Source organism: Mustelus asterias, chromosome 8, assembly GCF_964213995.1.
Source record: "Mustelus asterias chromosome 8, sMusAst1.hap1.1, whole genome shotgun sequence".
NCBI classification, from domain to species: Eukaryota; Metazoa; Chordata; class Chondrichthyes; order Carcharhiniformes; family Triakidae; genus Mustelus; species Mustelus asterias.
This window is the reverse complement of record NC_135808.1, coordinates 54,954,331-54,980,861: the sequence shown is the minus strand read 5'-3', so window position 1 is coordinate 54,980,861 and position 26,531 is coordinate 54,954,331. Positions and strand designations below refer to the sequence as shown.

The 26,531-nt window shown below is 41.5% G+C and overlaps 2 protein-coding genes across 3 annotated transcripts in view; one reads left to right on the top strand and one right to left on the bottom strand.

The window, feature by feature from the left end:
• The window catches only part of ankrd45 (ankyrin repeat domain 45), a 61,782-nt gene extending 50,665 nt beyond the window's left edge, over positions 1-11,117 (top strand). Inside the window, exons 5-9 of the mRNA XM_078217987.1 lie at positions 2,843-3,165; positions 3,578-3,745; positions 5,390-5,484; positions 5,585-5,723; positions 8,716-11,117. Coding sequence (XP_078074113.1) covers positions 2,843-3,165; positions 3,578-3,745; positions 5,390-5,484; positions 5,585-5,723; positions 8,716-8,747 — 757 coding nt within the window. The 3' untranslated portion in view covers positions 8,748-11,117. The remainder of the gene's footprint in view (positions 1-2,842; positions 3,166-3,577; positions 3,746-5,389; positions 5,485-5,584; positions 5,724-8,715) is intronic.
• Positions 11,118-22,666: 11,549 nt separating this feature from the next.
• Positions 22,667-26,531, bottom strand: part of gtpbp3 (GTP binding protein 3, mitochondrial) — a 30,101-nt gene continuing 26,236 nt past the window's right edge. For both annotated transcript variants that reach the window (XM_078217973.1, XM_078217974.1), the window contains exon 10: positions 22,667-25,755. In XM_078217973.1, coding sequence (XP_078074099.1) covers positions 24,274-25,755 — 1,482 coding nt within the window. In that variant the 3' untranslated portion in view covers positions 22,667-24,273. The remainder of the gene's footprint in view (positions 25,756-26,531) is intronic.

The window sequence follows — 26,531 nt, the reverse complement described above, 5'->3', positions numbered from 1 at the left end:
GACACGGTGGACAGAGTACCCTTCGTCGTCCAGTACTTCCCCAGAGTGGAGAAGCTACGGTATCTCCTCCGGAGCCTTCAACATGTCATTGATGAAGACGAACATCTCACCAAGGCCATCCCCACACCCCCAGGGTGTGCAAGTTATTGGAAGGTGTGATAAGGGATAGGATCTACAAATATTTGGATAGACAGGGACTTATTAGGGAGAGTCAACATGGCTTTGTGCGTGGTAGGTCATGTTTGACCAATCTATTAGAATTCTTCGAGGAGGTTACCAGGAAAGTGGATGAAGGGAAGGCGGTGGATGTTGTCTACCTGGATTTCAGCAAGGCCTTTGACAAGGTCCCTCATGGGAGGTTAGTTAGGAAGGTTCAGTCGCTAGGTATACATGGGGAGGTAGTAAATTGGATTAGTCACTGGCTCAATGGAAGAACAGTAAGAAGTCTCACAACACCAGGTTAAAGTCCAACAGGTTTATTTGGTTGCAAATACCATAAGCTTTCAGAGCAGAGCTCCTTCGTCAGATGGAGTGGCTCACTGACGAAGGAGCTCTGCTCCGAAAGCTTATGGTATTTGCTACCAAATAAACCTGTTGGACTTTAACCTGGTGTTGTGAGACTTCTTACTGTGCTTACCCCAGTCCAACGCCGGCATCTCCACATCAATGGAAGAAGCCAGAGAATGGTTGTGGAGGATTGCTTCTCTGAGTGGAGACCTGTGACTAGTGGTGTGCCACAGGGATCGGTGTTGGGTCCATTGTTGTTTGTCATCTATATCAATGATCTGGATGATAATGTGGTAAATTGGATCAGCAGGTTTGCTGATGATACAAAGATTGGAGGTGTAGTGGACAGTGAGGAAGGTTTTCAAAGCTTGCAGAGGGATTTGGACCAACTAGAAAAATGGGCTGAAAAATGGCAAATGGAATTTAATGCAGACAAGTGTGAGATATTGCACATTGGAAGGACAAACCAAAGTAGAACGTACAGGGTAAATGGTAGGACTCTGAAGAGTGCAGTTGAACAGAGGGATCTGGGAATACAGGTACAGAATTCCCTAAAAGTGACATCACAGGTGGATAGGGTCGTAAAGAGTGCCTTTGGTACATTGGCCTTTATAAATCGGAGTATCGAGTATAAAAGTTGGAGTGTTATGGTAAGGATATATAAGGTATTGGTGAGGCCGAATTTGGAGTATTGTGTACAGTTTTGGTCACCTAGTTACAGGAAGGATTTAAATAAGGTTGAAAGAGTGCAGAGAAGGTTCACAAGGATGTTGCCGGGACTTGAGAAGCTGAGTTACAGAGAGAGATTGAATAGGTTGGGACTTTATTCCCTGGAGCGTAGAAGATTGAGGGGAGATTTGATAGAGGTGTATAAGATTTTGATGGGTATAGATAGAGTGAATGCAAGCAGGCTTTTTCCGCTGAGGCTAGGGGAGAAAAAAACCAGAGGGCATGGGTTAAGGGTGAAAGGAGAAAAGTTTAAAGGGAATATTAGGGGGGGCTTCTTCACGCAGAGAGTGGTGGGAGTGTGGAATGAGCTGCCGGATAAAGTGGTAAATGCGGGGTCACTTTTAACATTTAAGAAAAACTTGGACGGGTTCATGGATGAGAGGGGTGTGGAGGGATATGGTCCAAGTGCAGGTCAATGGGACTAGGCAAAAAATGGTTCGGCACAGACAAGAAGGGCCAAAAGACCTGTTTCTGAGCTGTAATTTTCTATGGTTCTATGGATGTCATCATCTCACGTGAGAACACCATCTACCAGGTACACGGTACCTACTCTTGCAACTCGGCCAACGTTGTCTACCTGATATGCTGCAGGAAAGGATATCCCGAGGCATGGTACATTGGGGAAACCATGCAGACGCTACGACACCGGATGAATGAACACCGCTCGACAATCACCAGGCAAGACTGTCCTCTTCCTGTGGGGGAGCACTTCAGCGGTCACGGGCATTCGGCTTCTGATCTTTGGGTAAGCGTTCTCCAAGGCGGCCTTCACGACACACGACAGCCGCAGAGTCACTGAGCAGAAACCGATAGCCAAGTTCTGCACACATGAGGACAGCCTCAACCGGGATCTTGGGTTAATGTCACACTATCGGTAACCCCCGCAGCTTGCCTCCTGGACTTGCAGAATCTCACTGGCTGTCCTGTCTGAAGACAATACACATTTCTTTAACCTGTGCCTAATGCTCCCTCCACTCACATTGTCTGTATCTTGAAGACTTGATTAGCTGTAAAGATTCGCATTCTAATCAGTATTCTGTAACTTGAGTTTGTGTCACTGTGTGCCTTGTTTGTGAGCAGATTTCGACTCTATCTGACGAAGGAGCAGCGCTTCGAAAGCTAATGGCATTTGCTACCAAATAAACCTGTTGGACTTTAACCTGGTGTTGTTCAAACTCTTACTGTGTTTATCCCAGTCCAACGCCGGCATCTCCACATCATGGTAAATATTGGCCAGAATACTGGGGAGAACACTCCCACATGTCTACAAGATAATGCCGCGGGATCTTTTCCATCCATCTGAAAGGCAAGACAGAGCCTCGGTTTAATTCTCATCTGAAAGACAGCACCACTGACAATGTAGCAATCCCTCAGTACTGTACTGCAGTGCCAGCCTAGATTTTGTGCAGAGGTTTTGAAGTGGGACTTCAACCTTCTGACTCTGAGAGAGTGCTACCACTGAGCCACAGTTGATACCTGGATAAGTATCAGAAACTGGCACAATTGGGTTGATCTGTTTCCTTCAGTGATGTAAATACTGATGGTTTGTTCTACGATTAACAAATTAACATTTTAATGTGTCTTTTTATAATTGTTACATTACTAGGTTCAACTCAAAATTGAACATGGATCCGGATAGTGAAAAGATAGTAACAGAGCCCGATAATGATGATACAACAGAAAGTGAAGATCTTGAGCTTGAATATAAAAATAACTTTCTTAACAGTGTGCTGACAGGAGATGCTGAGAACCTACGCAAGTGTTTTGAATTCCTTGATGATTCAAACCGTGAGGTAGCAAATGAATGGCTAAATATACGTGATGACTTGAGCAGAAATGCTCTCTTTGCAGCCTCAATGCTGGGTCATTATGAAGTTATTACTGAGTTGGTGACACGAGGAGCAGACGTGAACGAGAAAACCAACAGAGGTACTTGCTTGAATTGATTTTTCCACATTGGTAGTTGCTCTGAGATTTTTTTTAAAATAATGCCCTGCATCTTTGGTTCAATTGCAGACTAATTAGGTTGCTCAGCATAATTTGTGTTAAGAATTTTTACACAATAATGCTACATAAATACAGTTCCTGTATAAATTTGTGTCATCCAGTGAGAATATGGAAGAAAATGACAGACTCTTGAGGATATGGGCCAGCCCAGAAGGAGATTTTAAACTGGGGCCTGTCAGTTTTTCTTTCAGCCCATTGTGTATAAAGGCTCATTCTATGATAAAGAGAGAATGAACACATCATTTATGTTGTTAATCTGTGTTTACCGACTAATTGCTGAGACTTCCACCTGTCTGTTTGCAGTAACAAATAATGTTTTGTTTCCTGTTCACAGGATACACTCCCTTACATTGTGCTTCTGCCTGGGGGAAGCTGAAAAGTCTAAAAACGTTGGTTAACCTTGGTGCTAATGTTCAAGAAGAAAACTTCAGAGGAGAAAAGGCCCGAGACATAGCTAATCGATATTTAAAAAGTGATTGCATAGAGTTTCTAGATTGGGCAGGTGAGAAATTAGCACACTGTTTCATTACCTCACATTAATAATCCTTAGATATTTATGCTTTTTTGAGGTACACAGAGTGCTCAACTAAGCAAATATATATTTATTAAAACTGGTTGCATCTTACTGAATAATGTTCAAAGTATATCATGGGTGACACAGTGGTTAGCACTGCTACCTCACTGCATTCGGGGCCCAGGTTCAATTCCAGCCTGAGGTCACTGTGTATGGAGTCCGCATGTTCTCCCCATGTTTGTGTGGGTTTCCTCTGCGTGCTCCGTTTTCCTCCCATAGTCCAAAGATGTGCGGGTTAGGTTGATTGGCCATGCCAAATTGCCCCTTAGTGTCAGTGAGAGTAGCAGGGTAAATACGTGGGGTTACGAGGATAGGGCCTGTTATCAGTGCAGGCTTGATGGGCTGAATGGCCTCCTCCTGTACTGTCGGGATTCTATGACTCTACTTCAAAATGATTATTTTCTATATGTTCCTAGTTTCAATGTAAAAGTAGTTGCCATAATCCCAGATGACCATAGGCTGCTCTCTCCTTTGAGGGGGAGAACTGAGGGCTGGTATTTAACTTGAGGATCACTACACCTCAGGCAAGGGGCACGATTGAGAAGGTGGGCCTTTATAAATAACCTCAGCCAGTAGGGAAATTGAACTCAAAGGCCTTTGAACACCGATCTTCTGACACTCAAAACAGCAGCCTCTAGAGGGACAGACCTCTTGCTTCTTTCAGGACCGTTTAATTTCCAGACTCTGCCTCTTGTCACTCAACCTAATCAAAATCCTACTCTGAAACCGCAGAAACCAAAGTAAACAAAAGTGCATTAACTCAGATTAAAACAAACATCCCATTAGCTAAGGTCAATTATTAGTCGCATTCTCAGCATGAGTGCGGCTTAGTGCAGACAAATTGGCTGTGTAAACAGAGTTGAATTCTAAACAGACCTTTTACAAAAAACATGATAAAAATTCACTTCTTAAAAGCACAGCATCATCACACTCTTTGTCTCACTTATATTAGTATCCCCTTCATACCATAAGGTGATGGATGATGGGCTTTCTTCCAGTGCTTGATATTGGCTTCTAGTTAGAAATTACTAATATTCCTGATTTCCTCTTCATATTTGTCACTTCTTACAACCACCACAGTACATTTCCATTTGGGGATGAGAAGTCACCTTGGGATATTATATACATTAACCTGTGCCCCTGCTACTTTGTGATGCCACACAAAGGTTTAAAGTTAAAATAAAAGGGTGGCACGGTAGCACTGCTGCTTCACAGCGCAGGGGCCCGGGTTTGATTCCCGGCTTGGGTCACTGTCTGTGCAAAGTCTGCACGTTCTCCCCGTATCTGCGTAGGTTTCCTCCGCGTGCTCCGGTTTCCTCCCACATTCTGAAAGATGTGCTGGTTAGATGCATTGACCCGAACAGGGGCCGGAATGTGGTGACTAGGGGAATTTCACAGTAACTTCATTGCAGTGTTAATGTAAGCCTTACTTGTAACTAATAAACTTTAACTTTATATCTATTCTATTCTCGAGCCTAAATTGTCATCAATTTAATGACACCATAACACTGCTCAAGTTGCAAATATTGCCAGAGGAATAATATTTTTTATTTTGTGCTTTTTAAACTGCAGAGGGCAAACTGATCTTGGAGATGTATATTAGTAATATTCAGGAAACTGTTGCTGATCTTGAAAAGTCACAGGGCAAGTTGGCCAAGCAAGATAAGGTAAGCTCCATCACTCTTGAGTTGAAAGGGGAGCACTGCTCTCTCTGTCCAATTGTTTGTTGTGCAGTGAGTAAATATGTTCATTGGGTTCATCTTGTAGGCTGCCTTTACAAATGCCTGCCGTGCAAAATCTGAATGGCTGAATTCAGCCCAAAATGCTTCCAAACAGGAGTTTGAGGAGCAAACAAAACAGTTGGAGATGACTCTGGAACCAATTCTTAAGAAACTAAGATCACCATGTGAGTATAAACACAAATTCACTGTGAAATCCTTGAAGTTTGGAGATTTTATTCCACCAGTGTGCTTTTACACTGGTCACAAAATTTAACCAAAGGGAATGGGGTAAGAACAGGAATAAACAAACACAGATTTGATCGGGATGCCTGGTTTCCATTATCAGTGGTACAGAAGTGTCAAACTAAGTTAGCAACTTAAGACATTCTGGATGGAATTTTCCTGTCCCACCTGCCATGGGAATTGAAACGGGCAAAGGTCCATTGACCTCAGGTGAGATTTTCTGGTCTTGGAGAGAGTGTGGCTGGAAACTCCCGTCCCAGGCCTCTCATTATCAGGAGAGGGGAAAATGCAGTTTTTTTTGTGTGAACCCTTGTGTTCGTTAATATCAGCCTCCCCACCTCACTTCCACACCTTTTTAATTTCTAGCCTTTAAAATTCTTAGCACTAGAAATGAAGGCTGGAGGAGTTTTTAAATTTATTCCAAATATTTACAAGATCACGAAAGAGGATTGGATAAGTAAAAATACTCAGCTCATTCAGTTTCATTCTTTTTGAATACCTGCTTTATATGGTTTTATCTTTGATGAATTCCAAGTCCTAGACTCAAAACTCACTTCCTGGCATCCTGTTTCAACTTTACTGTAAGCAAATACTTCTTACTACATTAATGCTGGCCTAGCCAGCGACTCCCACATCATTGTAAACCACCATTAGGAAGGATCCCAACATTTTCTGGGTCCCATAGTGCAATGGGAACTCATCACAATTCTGATTTATTTCTAACAACTACCCTCTGTTTCTTTCCTTTTAAGCCAATTGCACGTCCACATCCATATCTTATTGCAAAGGAATCTTTAATGTGGTAATTTATCAAGACATTTTGGAATTTTAAGTGCACAATGTCATCTTGCTTCTCCTATAAATTTGTAATTTTAGCTTTCAAACAATTTTGGGCTTGGTCAAGCAAGAGCTATCCTTGCTGATATTGTCTGGTGATTTATTAGATTATTTTCAAAGTGCATTCTTCCATTTTCATGTTAAATATCTTTAAGTAATGAATGTATTGAAAGATATTGCTCTCAGAATGTTCATTGGGAACTGAAACATTGATTCATTCCTCAAAAGAAAATGAGGATTGAAGATTATTTGCATCAGATATTAGATATAGATATTATTTGCATCAATACGATGCCTTTCATGTTTGCAAGTTTTGAAATTTGTCACTATTGTGGTGCAGGCAAACCAGCTTGTGCATTAGAAGGTCCCAGAAACAGCAGTGAGATAAATGACCAGTTAAGCTGTTTTGATGTTTTTGTTTGAGGAAGTAATGTTGGTTAGGACATGTATTGAAGTAAATACAGATGGAGGCAATGAAATACTTAAGAGAATACAATGGGTGTCTGTGCTGTTTGTGACTAATGAAGGCAACCATTCATGGTTTGGTTTAATAGAGTTAAGCAAATACTGGAGAATTATCTGATTACCTTTTCTGGCAGATAGTGGGGGTTTGGAAAGAGGATCAGAAAGAAACTTTAACTCAAAATTAAATAACTTGGGTGCCATTCCTTGTGTATGATCTTGTTGAGGTATTTTTTGTTTTTATTCCATACTTTATATTCACAACTACATTTTCTTATTTTTAGCAACACAGAGTAGAAGCCAGTCTATGTTTTGTAGTTTATTTTAGACAAGGCAACTAATCAGGGTAATTTATTTGGAAAAGCAACTTCACTCTATTTTAGATCTTCAACCGGAGCAGTTCAAAATAGTTCTGGAGAAATATATTAGCAAACTACAAAATGATTGGAAGGAGATCCTAGAGTATTTTAATAGCAGTGTTGATATTGATTTCGATCCTTCACGGCTGAATTTGATAAAGGAGGCTGAATGTTTTTTTAGGTATGACTTTCTCCCCTTGCAAGGGACTAACCATCATAAACTGATGAGAGTTTATCCAGTTTACCTAAATGGACAGTTCCTTTCAGCCATTGGATAATTGTTGTATATTTATAACACGGTTGTGGTTAAAAGTCATATATCCGTTCTGGGGCTGTAAAGGTATAGATTTAACTGATTTTCCTAGGCTGTTAATTTACATTCACTTACCTCCTGTTGAAAACATGCCTGCTGAAAACTTTGAATTATACATGTAACTTTGTATTTGCAATAACATTTTGTATTAGTAAAGCTATATAATGCAGCTTATCTGAAAAATAGAGTGTTTTTAAAAGGCAATAGATCAAACATCCAAAGCTATTTCAATTGGAATGCAAGCTAGAGAAATGCCACTCTTTCTAGATGTGCTTTGAGAGATGTGCTAAAGCCAGACGATGATATCTCAATGCTCTTTAGTTATGATTATAGATCTTCCTTCCCCTGAGTTTTATATCTTTATGAATTTTTAAGATGCTGTACTGAAATATGTATAGTTTCTGTTAATACTGGCTAGTAGATACACTTTGGGGAGATAGCTTGTTGGTTAATTTTCTTTGGAGCAACTTGTGTTTTTAGTACACAGGATCCCTACAGAAGTAATTCTTAAAATCAAAGTTTGATTTGATTTATTATTGTCACATGTATTGGAATACAGTGAAAAGTATTGTTTCTTGTGTTATAGAGACAAAACATACCGTTCAAAGACAACATGGAGGGGAGAGGGTGCAGAATTTTGTGTAATATTTTTAGAAAGTTTAAAGGAGTTAGAGTTAAACTTTAAGAGCATAGAATGAGAGTAAAAGATAGAATTAGAGGGTATGCTGGGACAGCTTGCAAGAAGTTGTCAAGCTCTTGCATCTTTTGTTTTGAGTGTGGCGTAGGTTTGAAGTTATTAGAAAGAAAACACATTTGGGAAGGATGTGGGGAAGTATTTATATTGTTACTCTTTAATGCAGTTGCAGGTTAAGAAATGCTGTAGTGTAAGCTTACAACATACAAGCAGCTGAAATCAAAAATGAATGAAATTGATGCTGATTTTTTGCTTTTTCTTTCATAAAGCCCCACAGCCCTCAAAATCTCCTAAATTATAAAACCATCTTGACAGTGGCTTAACATTACAATCAAAATTGAAGATTTCAGAGTAACTGCATATTAGAATTTTTTTCTGCAATTTGTGCTACTCTTTCATTGTTGTTCTCATTGCTTTTGATCAAATTATTTTTCATTGTGCACATTATATAAATTAGTGGGTTAGTCTACTGGGCCACCTCATTACCTTGAAAATTAACAGAGGTGATATCTGCACACTTAGCAATGTTTATCAATTGCACCATCCTGCTGTAGTGTGTTTTAGGCCACTAATTGGAAGTAGCCTTTGGGTTACCATTTATGCGACATTAAGTTCCACTCCACCGACTACACGAATGAGCTGTCTTCAGAAATCCCCATTCATGATTGCATCTCATCACAGAGCATCTGCCTCCAACCAGCAACTTAAAAATATAAATCAAGGAATCATGATAAATGGGAGGACTGAGATACCGATAAGTTTTAATGGACAGCTTACTTTGTAACAACTGGGATGTAACGAATGAAATATACTCTCCCCAATAACAGAAATATTATAATAAAAGCAAAATACTGCGGATGCTAGAAATCTGAAATAGAAACAAAAAATGCTGGAAAGACTCAGCAAATCTGGCAGCATCTGTGCGGAGAGAAACAGAGTTAATGTTTCAAGTCCATATGACTCTTCAAAACGTTGTTATTTCTTCTGTTCCTGTTTTTAAAGAGGGAATCTGTCAGACTTCTTTAGAAAACAATAATTACCAAGAACATTTATTGAAGCAACCTTTGGGGAAAGGTTTTTGTTAAATCCTTTGTTTTCAGCAGAAGAAAAACAGGATCAGCAAGATATGCAGAAAAGACAGTCACACAATTAACATATTGTGTGGCATTTGGTAATCTTTGGTCAATTGGTTAACAATATTTTTCATGAAGACGAGCCTTTTTAATATCCTTTTTTGCTGTGATTACAGTTTTTGCTTTTTGGAGAATACAATTTATTTTTTGTTGTAGAATTAAAACTAATTTATTTTGGAAATATAGAAAATGCACATTTGATGCCTTATGAGGTGGTAATAGATTGAAGTGTTTGTCCAAGGTTATAACAGAAAAATCCCTTCAAAACATTTCTGAATGCATTTTACTTTTCAAAATTACTATTATATTGTGTTTAACTTTTCAAATTACTATGTTTATTTTTCACATGGACAATAATTTTCTTTTTGGTTCCTGTATTGTGTAGCAGGACAAACTGTGCTTAGGAAGGGTTGTACTGTATGAGGGCTAAAACATGCTAATGATCGAAGGAACAGGTGCATTCCATTTTACAGTGGCATAAATAATGCTCTATGCGTTGCATCAATAGTAATGGATACGCGGGAGTGACTTAAAACTGAACAAAGAACTTTGTTAATGTCATAAGCACAATTAATATGTTAACTAAACTCTAAGATACAGATAAGGAATGAAGTTTGGCCCAGCACGATGCATCCTCCAGAACAACCCAACGTCCCCTGCATCTGCTGCACGTAATTGTACTGTAAATAATTTATTGATTTTTTTACCTCATCTTCCTGTTCGAAAGTTTATTCTAAGTATTTTTTATTTTCCATGAAGAACCTCCTGATATAAGTCCTAGGGTAGCTTTTTACTGATTTGAACCTGTGTTCCTTGTTCTAGTCTTCATTTAAATTACAATAGTATTCCCAATTAACTTTTTCCATAGAATTTACTACATTACAGCCTCAGTAAGATCACTTTTCAAATACGCCTGTCCAGGCTGAAAAGCTCAAATCTTTCCTTATGGAGACCAGTTTTGTCTTGACTACAATGCTTGCCTAGATGTCTCCCTTGTTACTCAGCCATCTGAATTTGTCACAATATTCAAAGTATAGTCTGACCAAGTCAATGTACAGCTTGAACACAATCTCATCTGACATAGTTTGTTGTTTCACCAATCTAATGAAGCATTTTATTGACTATGTTGCTTGTTGCTCTGCATTGATTGGATATGTAAATCATTGAATTTACAAAGATGCCAAAGTCTCTTTCAATTTCATCCTCAGCTGTTTCAATCACATTTAAAAGAAAGAATGCATGTTGCCTACATTCCTTCCTCCATGCGATGTTTTTACACATTTATGCATGGGATTATAACCTTAAAGTCACTCCCAAGGCATCTATTATATTGTTTTTTGTTTCTCCCTCTCCTATGTTTGCCAGTGGTGGCTCTCATATGGTTACCATTGCAATGTGCATCATTAATAAATCACAATTTCAAGACCAAAGATTGCTTCCCATTAACAATGGCTTGTATAACTTGTTGGAAACAGCTGTTTACTAATACCATTGGTGTATCTTGAGGCTGTTACAAAAAATAAATATGGGAAAATGGCATTCTAATGCTCAGTTTTGTTTCAGATAACACAAGGTAGGGAAGAAAGAAAAGTAACATTTTAAGACTGTATTGGTAAATACAGATGCAACATCCCAGTGATAGAATTACACCACAAATTAGTCAAACTTTCCACCTGAAAATCTACTGAGTAAGATTGTACAACTGATTACATAATTATTTCCATGTACAAATCAATCATAATTATGTCACAGCTTTCTGTGAATTGCCAGTCTTTGGACCAGATTTAGTAGTCACTGCTGAATGAATGCTGCTCACCTTGCATTACACATCCTTGGTCAAAGACTTTTTATGGGATTTTGCACTGCAAGTTCCAGTTGGTCAGCTCTCATAAAAGCACTGTGCCCTCTACAGGGCATCTGGGCCTATGAGAATGAAGGAGGAAATTTTCCAGAAAACCATATTTGCATCATCAAACATATTTTTATTGGACTAATTGGCACCACTCATAACGGGCCAACAATGCAGAGGGGCACCCCCGGATGGATATTCGATCGGGTCTCCCCCTGCACAGCTGAGAGACTCACGAATTTCAGAAACTACGGAAGATCCCTAATCTGCCTAGCAACAGCACATAGCTGCATTTTAAACTGGCCAAGGAAGATCAAGATCCCTATGAAACGAGACAGAGAGTGGGTTATCAAAACCAAGCTATCACTGAAATATTACCAATTCGGCCAAGGCAGACATAAAAATCTGATAAACTAAGAGATAAGGATAAAAGGTTAAGAATGAAATACCCCAGACACCCAACAGGACAGGATGACATTAACACTCAATCTCACAAGCAGGAAACACAGACACGGAACAATAGGACCAATTTAAATAAGAGGACACATAGAGATAGTAATGGGAAACGCATTTAGACACCGGGGCAGGACCAAGTAATCCCATTAACACGAACACACACCATACAAATGCTAATCCATGAAACTTCCTAGGGACTTTTGAAACTGACAGACCACTTTATACATTGTGTAAAAAAAGGCATAATCAAATGTTCCCGCGCGAATTTTGGATCCCTATAAAGATCCAGAGCTGATGTGATTTAATTGAGATCAACGTGGCCAAGCCACTGTTTCTGAGCTGGCTACGGGGGTCTCCCTGGGATCCCAGTAATTGTACAATAAAGACACGCTTTGAACCTTGATTTGCGACTCAACGTCTATTCTGCACTGGTAAGTGCAGGTCTCCGTTCAAAGTGAGGTACCTTTAAGGGTTAGGGTTTGTCTGTTTTGAGTATTGTTGTCTTGTAGAACTGTATAATCTTGCCTAAGTTTTAAATTGAAACAGAAGTCCGCACTAAAGAGGTACAGGTCAGAACAACCGCGTGGAAGAAGGTAAGTAACTTTTAACTTTAATAGGAGTAAAGGACCAGAGGTAAAGATAACAGGTTTTGGGCTATTTGATAACAGGAATTAAGACTAATATAAAGATAAGAACCGCATGCAGAACTAATTGGTGTAACTAACCCAGGATTGTAAATGAAACCGCTGTCTGTGCCAAGGCAATAGGACAAGGGAGTGCTTGACTCAAGGTGCCCTACCCTAAACTGGACGTTAAGAGGAGAAATCTCCCACGCTAAGGTTGGGTTTTGAAGCGGGCGCTAAGAGGGACAGGCACTCAGGGTGCAAGGCACGGACAGTGTAAATCGGGTAACAACACTGACCCTGAAGGGACGAACAACCTCAGAGTCGATACAGTTACTAACTATAACAGGGGCTTTGATAACAGAGTACAGGTGTGTAAGTGTTGAGGAAAAGTGGACCCGATCCATCCTGACCAAGAGACACGACGACGGAGGATCCATTAGGGACCCGGGCGGAGTTTGATAACCTTGTTCGTCTGTAGGGAACACCACAGCCCATAGCAGGATACCCGGTTTTGGGGGGTAACGGATCAACCCTGCTAGTGGGGGTGGTGGCCGAGCGGGAGGCGTTGTACTTAGAGGGGCTGGGAACAGGGGCGGACAAACCCACTAAACAACCAGCACACATCCCAATAAGACAACACAAAATAGTCCAAGCGTGAGGTGTCAGGAATAGTTGGGGGAGCCCAGGGGAAAGAGACCCACTGGAACCTCACTACGAGGCTCTACAGCAATACAGACGGTGCTGGGGCAGTATCAGTGACAGGAGTTGAGGCACTTTTACTGTAGCAGCCAGCATGCGGGGGTTGCAGGACTGCTAGACAGAAAAATGGCAGACCACGTTGTTAAGGGAGAAACTGCAGTAGCTCTCATTTTGAAGTATCTGTTAGCCAGAGAAGCGATTGTTGCAAAGATGAAACGGAACGGGTGGAACGCATCACAAACTTTAGAAGATCAAAGAAAGTGGGTAGACGGAGTTAAACGGGACAAAACAAAAGTAATGGGAGTAATATTAGTGACCCAGTTAGCTGGACTAATTGAGGAAGTAAATGCCTCTATGGAGGAGAGACACAAAGAGACAGAGCAAATTAAAGTATTACAGGAGAGAGTGAGGGAATTAGAATACAGAAACCACACTGCGGAGATAACGCAGAGATCAGAGGAAACGGACCCTCGGCGCCCATACGAGTCAGTGCAGAAACATACAGCCACTCCAGCATCAACAGAAAACATAGACAATTATAATCTAGCGCCAGTCACGAGAGGAGGGACGTTAGCACAACCAAAGGCAACCTATAAGCCTTTTACGCCAGGGGAAAGGCAGCAGATGGATAGGAGAGATCTTAGTTTTTGTATTTCAGTGTGTTTGTGAGATCTGGTAGCTTGTCGAATGTAGGTAGTTGTTGTTGTAATTAGATTGAGAGCAGGGAGCTCTTTGTTCCTGTGGAATGTTTGCTACAGGCAGTAGGTGCAGTACATTGCACCTTGGTTTAGCCTCAGGGGGGCTGGGAGAGTGTTAAAACTGTAAAGATTCAAGTGATAGGATTTCTTGAATTTACTTCTGCTTTGAGTCAATTACAGTTTGGAAGAAAGAAGAATAAAAGCGATTGTCTTAATCAATGTTCAGTGTTCTCTTTGAATGTTTTACACTCATCCCAGTCTGAAATGATAAGTTTGAATGAAAAAGGATGTACTGTGGAATGACTTTTGGAAGCTTCCATGTGTATATATGTGTGTGTGTTTAAACAAAGTGGTTGCGTGAATGCTTTATTGTTGTTTGTTTTAATGTTAAGAAAGGATTTAAACCTTGGAAGGAAGCATGTGCTCTTTCCTTTGTCTTGAAGTAGAAATTATAAGAGTTAGTTGAGGAGTTAAGAGAAGAAAATAAGTTATTTTGTGGAAAGGTAGAAAAGCAGGAACAAAAGACTGAGGTCTATGAATTAGTTTAAAGTATATCAAGTCAGTGAAATACAGTATTAATCGCAGAATATCGCGATTTGCGAACGTCAGATAGTTTAGTATTCTGAACTAGTTAAAATTATGTACTGCCGTCGGAATTTCATGAGCCATCAAGGTTCAAGGTTTGCCAAATATAAAAGCACTGCAAAGCTTAAAACCTAGCCAGTTAAGAAACCAAAATGTTCCTAATCAAATAACTGGTATGTATTGTACCTGCTTTGATTTTGATTCGGCGCCTGTTACTTTTCCTAGAGTGCGGGGGTTTCGATCTGGAGCTCAGTTTAAAAAAAAGAAACGGCTTAAATTAAAAGGGTTTGGATATCACGGGTACGATGTGTAAAGTGGTATGATACAACTGCCGCTTGATTATTTTTATTATACAGTATAGCACTGCCATATAGACACAAGAATAACATCAAATCCTGAAAAGCCTTAACCAACTTTGTATGATATATTCATATACTATATTGGGTATTGATAAAGACATAATTATTTTGTGAAGTACTGTGGTGTAGCGCTTGCACGCAAACAAATGATCAAATTAGAGATAGTGTAAGAGTACTCATATAAAGATCGGAACTGTATGGCATGTGATTTTAATGGGGAAAGCGATGTCTTTTGATAAGATTACAGACAAATGAATGGATGTCCAATTGCAGCCAAAAAAGGCCAGTACAAAGTGTTATTTAATTCACACTAAGCTTGCTATGGATGGGGGATGCCAATTCAAGTTGATTCGGACCAGGGAACACATTTCACAGGAAAGGTTCTGAAAAACATTTGCCAACTATTAGGAATAAAACAAAAATTTCACATCCCCTATCACCCACAAAGTTCCGGGATGGTGGAGAGGATGAATCGGACTCTAAAAATAACAATGGCAAAAGCAATGCAATCCTCAGGTAGAAATTGGACAGAAGTCCTACCTGCAGTTCTGATGAGGCTTAGGGCGACCACAAATCGAACTACCGGCTTGACTCCATACGAGCTGATGACCGGGCGAGCAATGCACTTACCCGAAAACATTATTACAGGCTGGACAGATGTGGGTCCGATAAAAGATAGGATCCGACAATACATCCGAGACCTTAGCACCCAATTGAAGGGGATGCGCCGGTCCGTAATTTCTAATCAGGCACAGGTCGACGCAGAGGGGGACTCAGAAATATTACCAGAGTTCCCAAAAGCCGGGAGCCGGGTATTAACAAAAGTGCTTCCTGCAAAACCAGGATTTGCCCCAAGATGGCACGGACCTTACGAGGTCATTATTAGCGGAGATACCTGTGCCTGTATAGATATAAGGGGACAGGGGGTCTGGAAACACTGGACCCAATTAAAACTATATGAGGACAAATGAACTAAAAAATACCGTTTTGCTCATTCAACTTCCACAGGAACCAGGACCAGATCTACTATCAAGACGTCGGAACCAACTACTTTTAATTTGATTGCCTGTTTATTTTCTGTATATACTGTAATTGTAAAATACTGTTGAAAAAAAAAAAGAGCGATATGGGAACAGGGACATATCTGATAATAACCCTGACCATTGTAAATACACTCCAACATATGGGGGTTAGGGGAGCAGAACCACCAATCATGGAAGGAAACCTATTCCTGAAAACACACATCCAGATCTATGGGAATAGGACCGCTTGTTACCCCTCAGCGCGATCAGTAAACTCCCTATTCATCGCAACACCAGGGTGGCTCCCACAAGAGTTATTCACTATTGACACATCGGGGGCACCCTGCAAAGAACATATTGGGTACTTTAAGCAAGGGATACAAGGAAGGTGTGTAGAGCTCACTGAGCCGGGAATTCTAAGGGGGACGGGACCCCAACCGGAGGAGACACTTGGGAACTACCCACAATGTTTTAAGGGAGAGGGATGGGGGTGCGTGCATGCCTTTGTCCCTAAAAATGATTCGTGCGCTGAGGCACATTGTGCTCTCCAGGAGTGCCGGGTCCGGGAAGGACACTTCACTTGTGACTGCAAGCAACAAAAATGCATTGCAGTCACCGCGGGTAGGCAGCTTATGTGTGGCAAGTGCAACAGCACCCACGTAAGCTCAGCCTCAGGGACATATCCATTTGATTCTCACCAAGAGGTACAATCAAGTGGACAGTCCAGGGGGAGGGAAGGTTCCACAAGATGGGGCCATGCGGTCAAACGACCCCGGGGTAATGCATGTTATCGGGTTAAAGACGGGTACGTGTTTTTATTTAAAAATGTATATATGACGGCCACAGACAGGCCTCCAAGGTTCTTTTCCGTAGGGACAATCAGACCTCTCACGGTTCCATGCCCAAGTGAAGGGCATGTCCAGAAACGCATAGTGACCAGGGCCATCAGCGCAGAATTTTGCTCCGACTGGCAGGCCCCTGTCACACTAGGGTCTTCTTTAGGATATGGATTTCTGGGGACACTATCCCTGGGAGGCGCCGCAGGGGTGATCAGTGCCAGTAATAGGAACTTCTTCATATGTGGACTGACCATTTTAGGAAACAACACCCTACAAGCATTAGGCGCAATTGACCAAGAACTCGCAGAACTCAGACTATACACACAACAAACGAGATATGCGGTGGACTATCAGCTAGCCAGACAAGGGGGGGTATGCACCATCATCAAGGAAAAATGCATCACATACGTACACGACGAGACACTAAACATAACAGCAGCCATGTCCGGGATACAAAAGCAATTGGATAACTTTAAACAGGGGTTAACAGGGACTGATGGGTGGTTAGGATGGCTGTTTAACACAGTTTGGGGAGCATATATTATGAAGGGATTAATCCTAGTAGTAGCCATCCTGTTCACACTCTGCCTTGGCCTAACCTGTATTAAAGTGATATGTGCAAATATTACATCAAGAATGCTACCCACTGCCAGTATCCAGATGCAAGAACTTAACAACGACCCAGAAGAGGAGGAACAACGGCAAGGACAACAGCTGTACAAATCACTGTTCCTCTGAAGGTCGTCCATGGGGGGTCAGCCATGAATGGCACCCCCTGGACGAGAGGAGGGACTGAAGGAGGAAATTTTCCAGAAAACCATATTTGCATCATCAAACATATTTTTATTGGACTAATTGGCACCACTCATAACGGGCCAACAATGCAGAGGGGCACCCCCGGATGGATATTCGATCGGGTCTCCCCCTGCACAGCTGAGAGACTCACGAATTTCAGAAACTACGGAAGATCCCTAATCTGCCTAGCAACAGCACATAGCTGCATTTTAAACTGGCCAAGGAAGATCAAGATCCCTATGAAACGAGACAGAGAGTGGGTTATCAAAACCAAGCTATCACTGAAATATTACCAATTCGGCCAAGGCAGACATAAAAATCTGATAAACTAAGAGATAAGGATAAAAGGTTAAGAATGAAATACCCCAGACACCCAACAGGACAGGATGACATTAACACTCAATCTCACAAGCAGGAAACACAGACACGGAACAATAGGACCAATTTAAATAAGAGGACACATAGAGATAGTAATGGGAAACGCATTTAGACACCGGGGCAGGACCAAGTAATCCCATTAACACGAACACACACCATACAAATGCTAATCCATGAAACTTCCTAGGGACTTTTGAAACTGACAGACCACTTTATACATTGTGTAAAAAAAGGCATAATCAAATGTTCCCGCGCGAATTTTGGATCCCTATAAAGATCCAGAGCTGATGTGATTTAATTGAGATCAACGTGGCCAAGCCACTGTTTCTGAGCTGGCTACGGGGGTCTCCCTGGGATCCCAGTAATTGTACAATAAAGACACGCTTTGAACCTTGATTTGCGACTCAACGTCTATTCTGCACTGGTAAGGGATATTTCCCTACAACAAGAACAAAGCAACAATTGTGGTTCTGCTTAACCAGATTGAAGTATTATTACTTGGCAACACAGTCTCAGGGCAGCACGGTGGCAGAATGGTTAACACTGCTGTCTCACCAAGGACCGGAGTTCAATTCCAGCCTTGGGTGAATGTCTGTGTGGATTTCCTTTGGGTGCTCCAGTTTCCTCCCACAGTCCAAAGATGAGCAGGTTAGGTTGATTGGCCATGCTAAATTATTGCCCCTTAGTGTCAGTGGGATTAGCAGCATAAATACATGGGTTTATGGGGATATGGCCTGGGTGGGATTGTTCTGGGTGCAGGCTTAATGGGCCGAATGGCCTCTTTCTGCACTGTAGGGATTCTACGATTCTAAATCACAAAATGTCAGTTAGAATATTGAATTCAATGTCAAATGGCAAGGTGAAATAAAATGGAATTATAAAAGGAGACCACTTGGCCCATTATGTCAGTGTCGACTTCATGCAAGAGAATCTTAGCTAGTCCCACTCCTCAACCTTTCCCTGTATCCTTGCAATTTCTTTTCTTTTTGGGTGCTTATCCAATTTGCCTTTTGAAAACCATGATTGTATCTGCCTTCACCAACCTTTCTGACAGTGCATTCCAAATCATAGCCACCCTGGAAGTAAATATTTTTTTCTCATATTGCCTTTGGTTCTTTTGCCCATCAGCTTACATCTGTGGCCTCGGGTTCTCGACCCTTCTGCCAATGGGAACAGTTTCTCTTTACCTACTTGAGACACCTCATGATTTTGAACACCCCTGTTAAAACCTCTTCCTAAACTTATTTTCTCATAGGAGAACACAATCAGCTTCTCCAATCTATCTACATAACTCAATTTCTTCATCCATGGAACCATTTTCATGAATTTTTTCTGCACCCTCTCTAAAATCTTTTCTCCAAACAAAGAGTACAGAAAGAAAGACATGAGAAAAAAAAAATAGAAATTGTAAACTTTTATTACATTTCCAACAATAATTGAAATCTTAAAGAAGCGGACCCCACATGTGTAAGAGTAAATGTTCAGTGCCAGAGAGGTTGTTTGGTAGCATTGAAGGCTTGTCATGCTCTTAAAAGGATATTTGCACTGAAATGAACAAACCCTAACTGGTGAGTTTGGTCTGTGAGCTCAGTACAGGAAACTCATGCTGTTCAATATAATTGAATGGCGAGTCAGACAATGAGATACTGTTTGTCCACAAGTTCTGACAGAGCTGGGCATCTTGGAGAGCAACTTCCAGACTTCTCTGTTTTACTGTACACGTATGCTCACCGTAAGTTGCAATCTGGTTTCTATGTAAATGATGATGAGCACTTATAGCCTCACTACTATTTCTAATGCAAATTCTGGCCCACTGTATTCGCCATGAGGGTTGAAACTTTTAAAAAATGTTTATAGCTGTGCTAGATCCAACATAAAATTAAACATCAATTAACTCTTTAAAAAAAAAACTTAACAGTTAAACAAATTGTTCATCTTACATTCTACATTTTGCAATGCTTGATGAATGTCGATGAACATATTGGGTTGGATGGGGGAAGAAAAGGCTGAGGGAACTGAATTTATATGCACATAGAATGATGTAATTACTTATGTACCTTGTGTAGATACCTATATCTGTAATAGCAATAGTTCAGCTCTACCATACTGCTTCATTCTAAAGTCCTTCTTGAGCGCAGAACTCAAAACTGTCTGCAGCATACACTGCAGAAACAAAGACTTTGAAAGAAAAACTGACACGAGCATGTTGAAAGCAAAACAAAACTTTCAGTTAGTTGTTTTATAATGGTTATTTATAAAAACTGATGGTGCATTCACTGCTTAATAATAGTGTCCTGAGCCACTCAGAAATGACATACCTTTCACCATCGTTATTGTAAAACAGTGGCTTCAGATTGCTTGTTCGCTTTCTTTATAAATCATCACCCACATTGTGAGTAATCAGCTTAAAAATCAAGTGCAAGCACATTAAACTTTCAGGCAATAGGACCTGTTTTCATTTTCAAGTAAATGATTTCTCTGCAGTCATTTGTCTAGAATGCATGTTTATATTTGGAATTTTCACTTTTCTAAAATGTTGCTTGCTATTTCATCCACATTTGTGGTTTTCTCGAGCTACAAACAATCTGACCAAGTGGCCTTTCAGATTGTTTACACAATCATAAATGGCACTTTCCTGTTACTTTTACTGAGGGCTTCCTGACTGCCACTCTTGCCGGACAGCTATGATGGGTGCAAGTATGGCCTGGAAAAGCATGCCTATCCTTGCCCCTTCCATGTGAGCAAGCATCATATCTCTCTCATTTCTTCCAGTCAAGACTCTAAAAAGATACATTTTGGGCAATTAAAAGCAAAATACTGTGGATGCTGGAATCTGATACAAAAACAGAAAATGCAAAAATCTCAGCAGGTCTGACAGCATCTGGGAAGAGACAATAGACAGTAAGAGTTTTAACAACACCAGGTTAAAGTCCAACAGGTTTATTTGGTAGCAAATGCCATTAGCTTTCGGAACCCTGCTCCTTCATCAGATGGAGTGGATATCGGCTCACAAACAAGGCACACAGAGACACATAATCAAGTTACAGAATACTGATTAGAATGCAAACCTTTACAGCTAATCAAGTCTTGCCGAAGACTGTTCTCTTCCTGTAGGGGAGCACTTCAGCGGTCACAGGCATTCGGCCTCTGATCTTCAGGTAAACGTTCTCCAAGGCGGCCTTCATGACACACGACAGAGCAGAGTCGCTGAGCAGAAACTGATAGCCAAGTTCCCCACAAGAGGACGGCCTAAACCGGGATCTTGGGTTCATGTCACACTATCGGTAACCCCCACAGCTTGCCTCCTGGACTTGCAGAATCTCACTGGCTGTCCTGTCTGAAGACAATACACATTTCTTTAACCTGTGCCTAATGCTCCCTCCACTCACATTGTCTGTATCTTTAAGACTTGATTAGCTGTAAAGATTCGCATTCTAATCAGTATTCTGTAACTTGATTTTGTGTCTCTGTGTGCCTTGTTTGTGAGCCGATTTCCACTCCATCTGACGAAGGAGCAGGGCTCCGAAAGCTAATGATATTTGCTACCAAATAAACCTGTTGGACATTAACCTGGTGTTGTTAAAACTCTTACTGTGTTTATCCCAGTCCAACGCCGGCATCTCCACATCAAGAGACAATAGAGCCAACGTTTCGAGTCTGGATGACCCTTCTTCAGAGCATATTGGGAAATTACCAGGTTATGGCTCTATCATTCTGTCCAATATTAAACTGGAGCAACACCAACATCGGTTACTGTATTGGTCTGACAATTGATAACCGCCATTAGCCCTTTTGATGAACAGTGTAGGTTACCAGGATGTGCAATATTAGCTGTTCCTTCAAATTGAGAGTAGCATATTATTTCCTAGTGCACCTTGTCTCCAGTTTCTCCCTTCGGTTCAGAATATTTCATGGTTATGATGACCTTTCCAGTGGATTTGCGCTGCCACATGTGTTGAAAAGCTTCATTTACCTAGAAAATTACAAGCCAATAAAGTACCATGAAGTGTAAATATCTTATTTTACTCATAATGACAGTTACCAATCAATAGTGATCCAACTTATACCGTTCTGAGTCATCTACATATTTTTTTCTTGGTGAATAACCAGGTCATAACATTAATTTTTTTCTGCGCCTGTGTGTTTTTGAGTGTTCACATAATTCCTCTTGGGCATATACTTTGCCCACATTTGCAAGCTATTCATCTTCTAATGCACATCACTTTTCTCCCTTTCTTTATTTCTACATTCTTGGATAGAGGTCCATCAAAGTCAATATTGATCTTTCAGTTGCAATCTTCATAAACTTCTCCGTGTTACAGATTACAACATTGTGGGCGTGATTCTCTGGCCATTCACACTGGCAGGTTTTTCTGGTCCCGCTGCAGCGAATGGAGATTTGGTTGAGTGCCAAATTCTCCATCCTTGCAGCCGCGGCGGGGCATGAATGACTGGAAAATCCCGGCCAGAATCATTGTACTTTGGCCAGAGATTGTGGTCCAACATACTATTGAAACAAAGAACAATACAGCACAGGAACAGGCCCTTCGGCCCTCCAAGCCCGTGCCGCTCCCTGGTCCAAACTAGACCATTCTTTTGTATCCCTCCATTCCCACTCCGTTCATATGGCTATCTAGATAAGTCTTAAACGTTCCCAGTGTGTCCGCCTCCACCACCTTGCCTGGCAGCGCATTCCAGGCCCCCACCACCCTCTGTGTAAAATACTGGATCTGCAATTTACTGAGTATCAGTAAAGGAAAGAAGAACACTGAACTGGTAAAATGACATCTTGTAGTTTAATTAGTACAAAAATAAATCAAGTCAAAACCCTGATCAACAAAGTTCAAGACAAACTATGGATGCAATTATACATATTCCTGGTTGCACTGTGGAAAGTAACCTGTTCATTGTAACAACCCCAGGTTAAACAAAAATTTAGCAGCAAACAGCTTTCCTCAAGGCAGTCCTTTTTAAATCAGCCAGGAAACAACTTCATGACAAACATTATTCTTATTATATTGCACTGCAATAATGCATATAATGTTGATGTCGTTACAGGACAACAAAACCTCTTGCTCTATGATGAATAATTGATCTGTCAATTAAAAATAGTACATTCCTAGAATCTACTTGTCCTATTGCTACAAAGCCACTTCTCATCAGTCTTGCTGAAGATGATGTAAGGGAGCTGCCGAACACCTCCATATTTTCTGAACATGTCATTGACTGGGAACAACAGGGTTGTGTCCCTTTAACAAAAAATTGCAAGCATTAGGGCTCAAATTAATTCTCTCATCGAGGCATCGAGACTTCCCAGTGCAAATTTCCCTGTGCTTCTGTCACATGATTAACTGTTCTTTTCAACATGGTCAAGTCACAGATCCAGATTTCTGTGGTTGTTCGGCTGTGTCCTGGATCCTGCTCAAACCAGGATTCTGCAAAACTGGGTCTGCAATGAATTTTGGTTTGAAACATCAGCTAGTTATTCATTTGTTCTTCCTTAGGACAATATTTTATTCTGTTTTGAAATTATTTTTTGCTTGTAACATTCTGTAACTCTATTTCTTTTGCCTCTACTCGTCCACCTTGTCTTCCAGTGCTATTTACTGGGGTACAGTTCCACAGAAGACACTCATCCTCTGATTTTGGTCAAATTATTAATGTATGCCCCTCAGAACAAGTACAGCAGGCTATCTGATCAAGCCCATTGTAGCCTCATCCAGCCTTCACCAGCAGATTTCCAATACAGGTACACTGAATAACAATCAATAGCTGAAATCCTGGGCAGTTGTTCTTTCCCCTTCCAAGCTACAGGCCTCAACTGCAGTACTGACAACTTTTTTCTCTTTGGTATCATTTAACCCCATAGATTGTATCAAATCAGAGATCTTCCTGTACTCCATGATTCAGAAGTTCTGATGATTACTCATATTTTCCGTGTGACAGAGAAAGCCAATTTATCACTTTGCTATATTTAGATTAAATTCGATTTGCATTATTAAGTTCTGATGGTTATACCATTAAATGTAATCGGCCATTTTAATCACATGTAATCTTGCTGTACAATACTTTACATGGCAAATAAATAGTTTCTAAAAAAAAGATTCTGAATAGTTGCCTGCTGACCAAGCTGTTCTGTTAGTGAATTCCAACAAAAATATCTGCAAACTGGTAAAGTCACTTGAGGTATTGAATAAGTTCCTGGAATGACAGGTTCCCTACTGTCACTTGGCTTTGAGTCAATACCATAACATTTGAAGTGAATTGTTATGTACTGCAAGGACTGTGTGCCTGGTCTAATCCAGTCCCATCTCAGTCTGTCCCAAAAAGTTGAAATGCTCCCCCATTTTAAGTATCTATAACACTGGAACTCTTTTTCTTGGAAGTTTTATTTCCCAATGCAGAAATCCCTGAATATAACGTCCAGGATTTCTTCGGCTCCAATTTTCCCAGTGATCTTTCCTAGTTGTCTCAATGCCATTCTCAGCTGCTCCGTGGCGAGCACAAGATCCACCTCGCGTTGCTGGTGATACTGCGTTAGAGCGTGGCTGCAGTTCTGGAGGTGCATCCGGTGACGTGCCTGTGTTAAACTGGGACTGCCAGCCAATGGATTCCCACACATCTTTTCAACTTGTTCACCAAGGAGATGTAGGAAGTCGTCAAACCCGCTGCCAGTTTTGCATGATAGCAGGCACATCTGAGGCAGACCAGAATCTTTCAGAACCAACTGCAGCTTTTCCAACTCGTCCATTGAAACAACATCTGTCTTATTACAAACCACAATCCAGTCCGCTGGTGCCGGGCTGATTTCAGCTTGGTACTCATCAGACGTGCGCATCACTTCCTTCAGATAATCTTGAAGGAACTGGACCATGCCAGTCAGGTCTGACGGCAGTTCACTGGTATCCATCACCACAACCACAATGTCTGCCTGCTGCAGCCTTTCCCGAGCACGTCTCACACCCTCTTGCTCCACAATGTCGGAAGTCTCCCGGAGTCCTGCTGTGTCACTCAGAAGAACGGGGTAGCCTCCGATGTTCAGCGCCATCTCCACAATGTCCCGTGTTGTCCCTGCTATTGGCGAGACTATGGCCGTGGGCTTCTGACAAATTGAATTCATGAGGCTGCTTTTCCCAGCATTGGGTGCTCCAACAATTGTCACATGGACTCCGCCCCTCAGCCTTTCACCTCGGCGACTGTCATGAAGGTGCCTTTCTATTTCACTCTGCAACACATGCACATCGCTGTCAACTTTATCCAGTACCCCTTCCTCAATGTTGTCATCTTCGCTGAAATCAATATAAGCTTCTGCATGGGCCAGACATTGAGTAAGCCTCTTACTCCAACCATGATACAGGTGTCCCAGCTCACCAGTCATCTGCCGTAGGGCTTGTCTTCTCTGAGCTTCTGTCTCAGCATGAATGAGGTCCCCCAGTCCCTCTACCTCCGTCAGGTCCAGCTTCCCATTCTGAAAAGCACGTTTGGTGAACTCCCCAGCTTGGGCTGGGCGTAGCCCAGGTAAGTACCCCAGGGCTTGGAGAACTCCGCTGACCACCGCTGATCCCCCGTGGACATGGAACTCACAGCAATCCTCTCCGGTGAAACTGCAGGGACCTGGGAACCACAGCACCAGCCCCATGTCCAGCCGCTCCCCAGACCTGGGGTCCAGCAGCGGCCGGAGAACAGCAGTTCTGGCCGGGGGGAGAGCTCTCCGACCAGTCAGGCAGATCAGCGCGTCCCTGCTGGTGGGACCACTCACTCGGATGACGGCAATCCCACACCTGCCTTGACCTGAGCTCATGGCAAAAATGGTGCTTCTCTCTCGGGAATCTGAACACTGCATCCTCACAAAACTGGCCCGAAAATTACACTGTTTGAAGAAAAGTAAAAAAAGTATATTATTTAATCTCGGCATTTAATCATAAGATACATGCTGTACATAGGAATAGGAGCAGAAGTAGGCAAATTCAGCCCTTTGAGCCTGCTCCACCTGCTAATCAGATCATGGCTGATCTCTCCCTGGTCAAATCCACCTTCCTACCTGTTCTCCATATCCCTTTAACCTGTTTTTTATAAGAATATAGTCCATAAGGGAGGAGGAATCTGCAATGAATGGGGACTTCCTAGAATGGTCATTTGGTAGTACAGCAAAATCATCCAACATTGAGTCAATCAAATTTTTAGTCCACTATGGATTGCTCCCTGCTCCCCCACCACTGTTCCTTTAGGGCTCACAACAACCTTCCTATGATACCTTTACAAGAAAACAGAAAATTAATTTGCTCCCAAGGATTTGTATGAGTCAAATCCTGAAGGCTCAACAAGAGTAACCCAGAATGACTAATGTTCTTACCATCTGGGTAGTAAAGCTCCTTACCTCTCAGCACATTCACTTTCCACCTCCACCTCAGCTCAGGAAACCCCTCTTCTGTTTAATCTCAGCAATTTTCTGTACTTGCGTTCTATCACCTACACTGTATATTGATGTGCCCAAGTCCCTGCATCTCAACAATGTTGCAGCAGAAACAAACATTAAGAAAAGAAATGTCAGAGTGCCCGTGTTTAGGGAAATTGACCACAAGAGACTGGGAACTTTGCAGCAAGTAACACACCTCCAGAATCCCTAAAGCATGTCCACCATCTAAA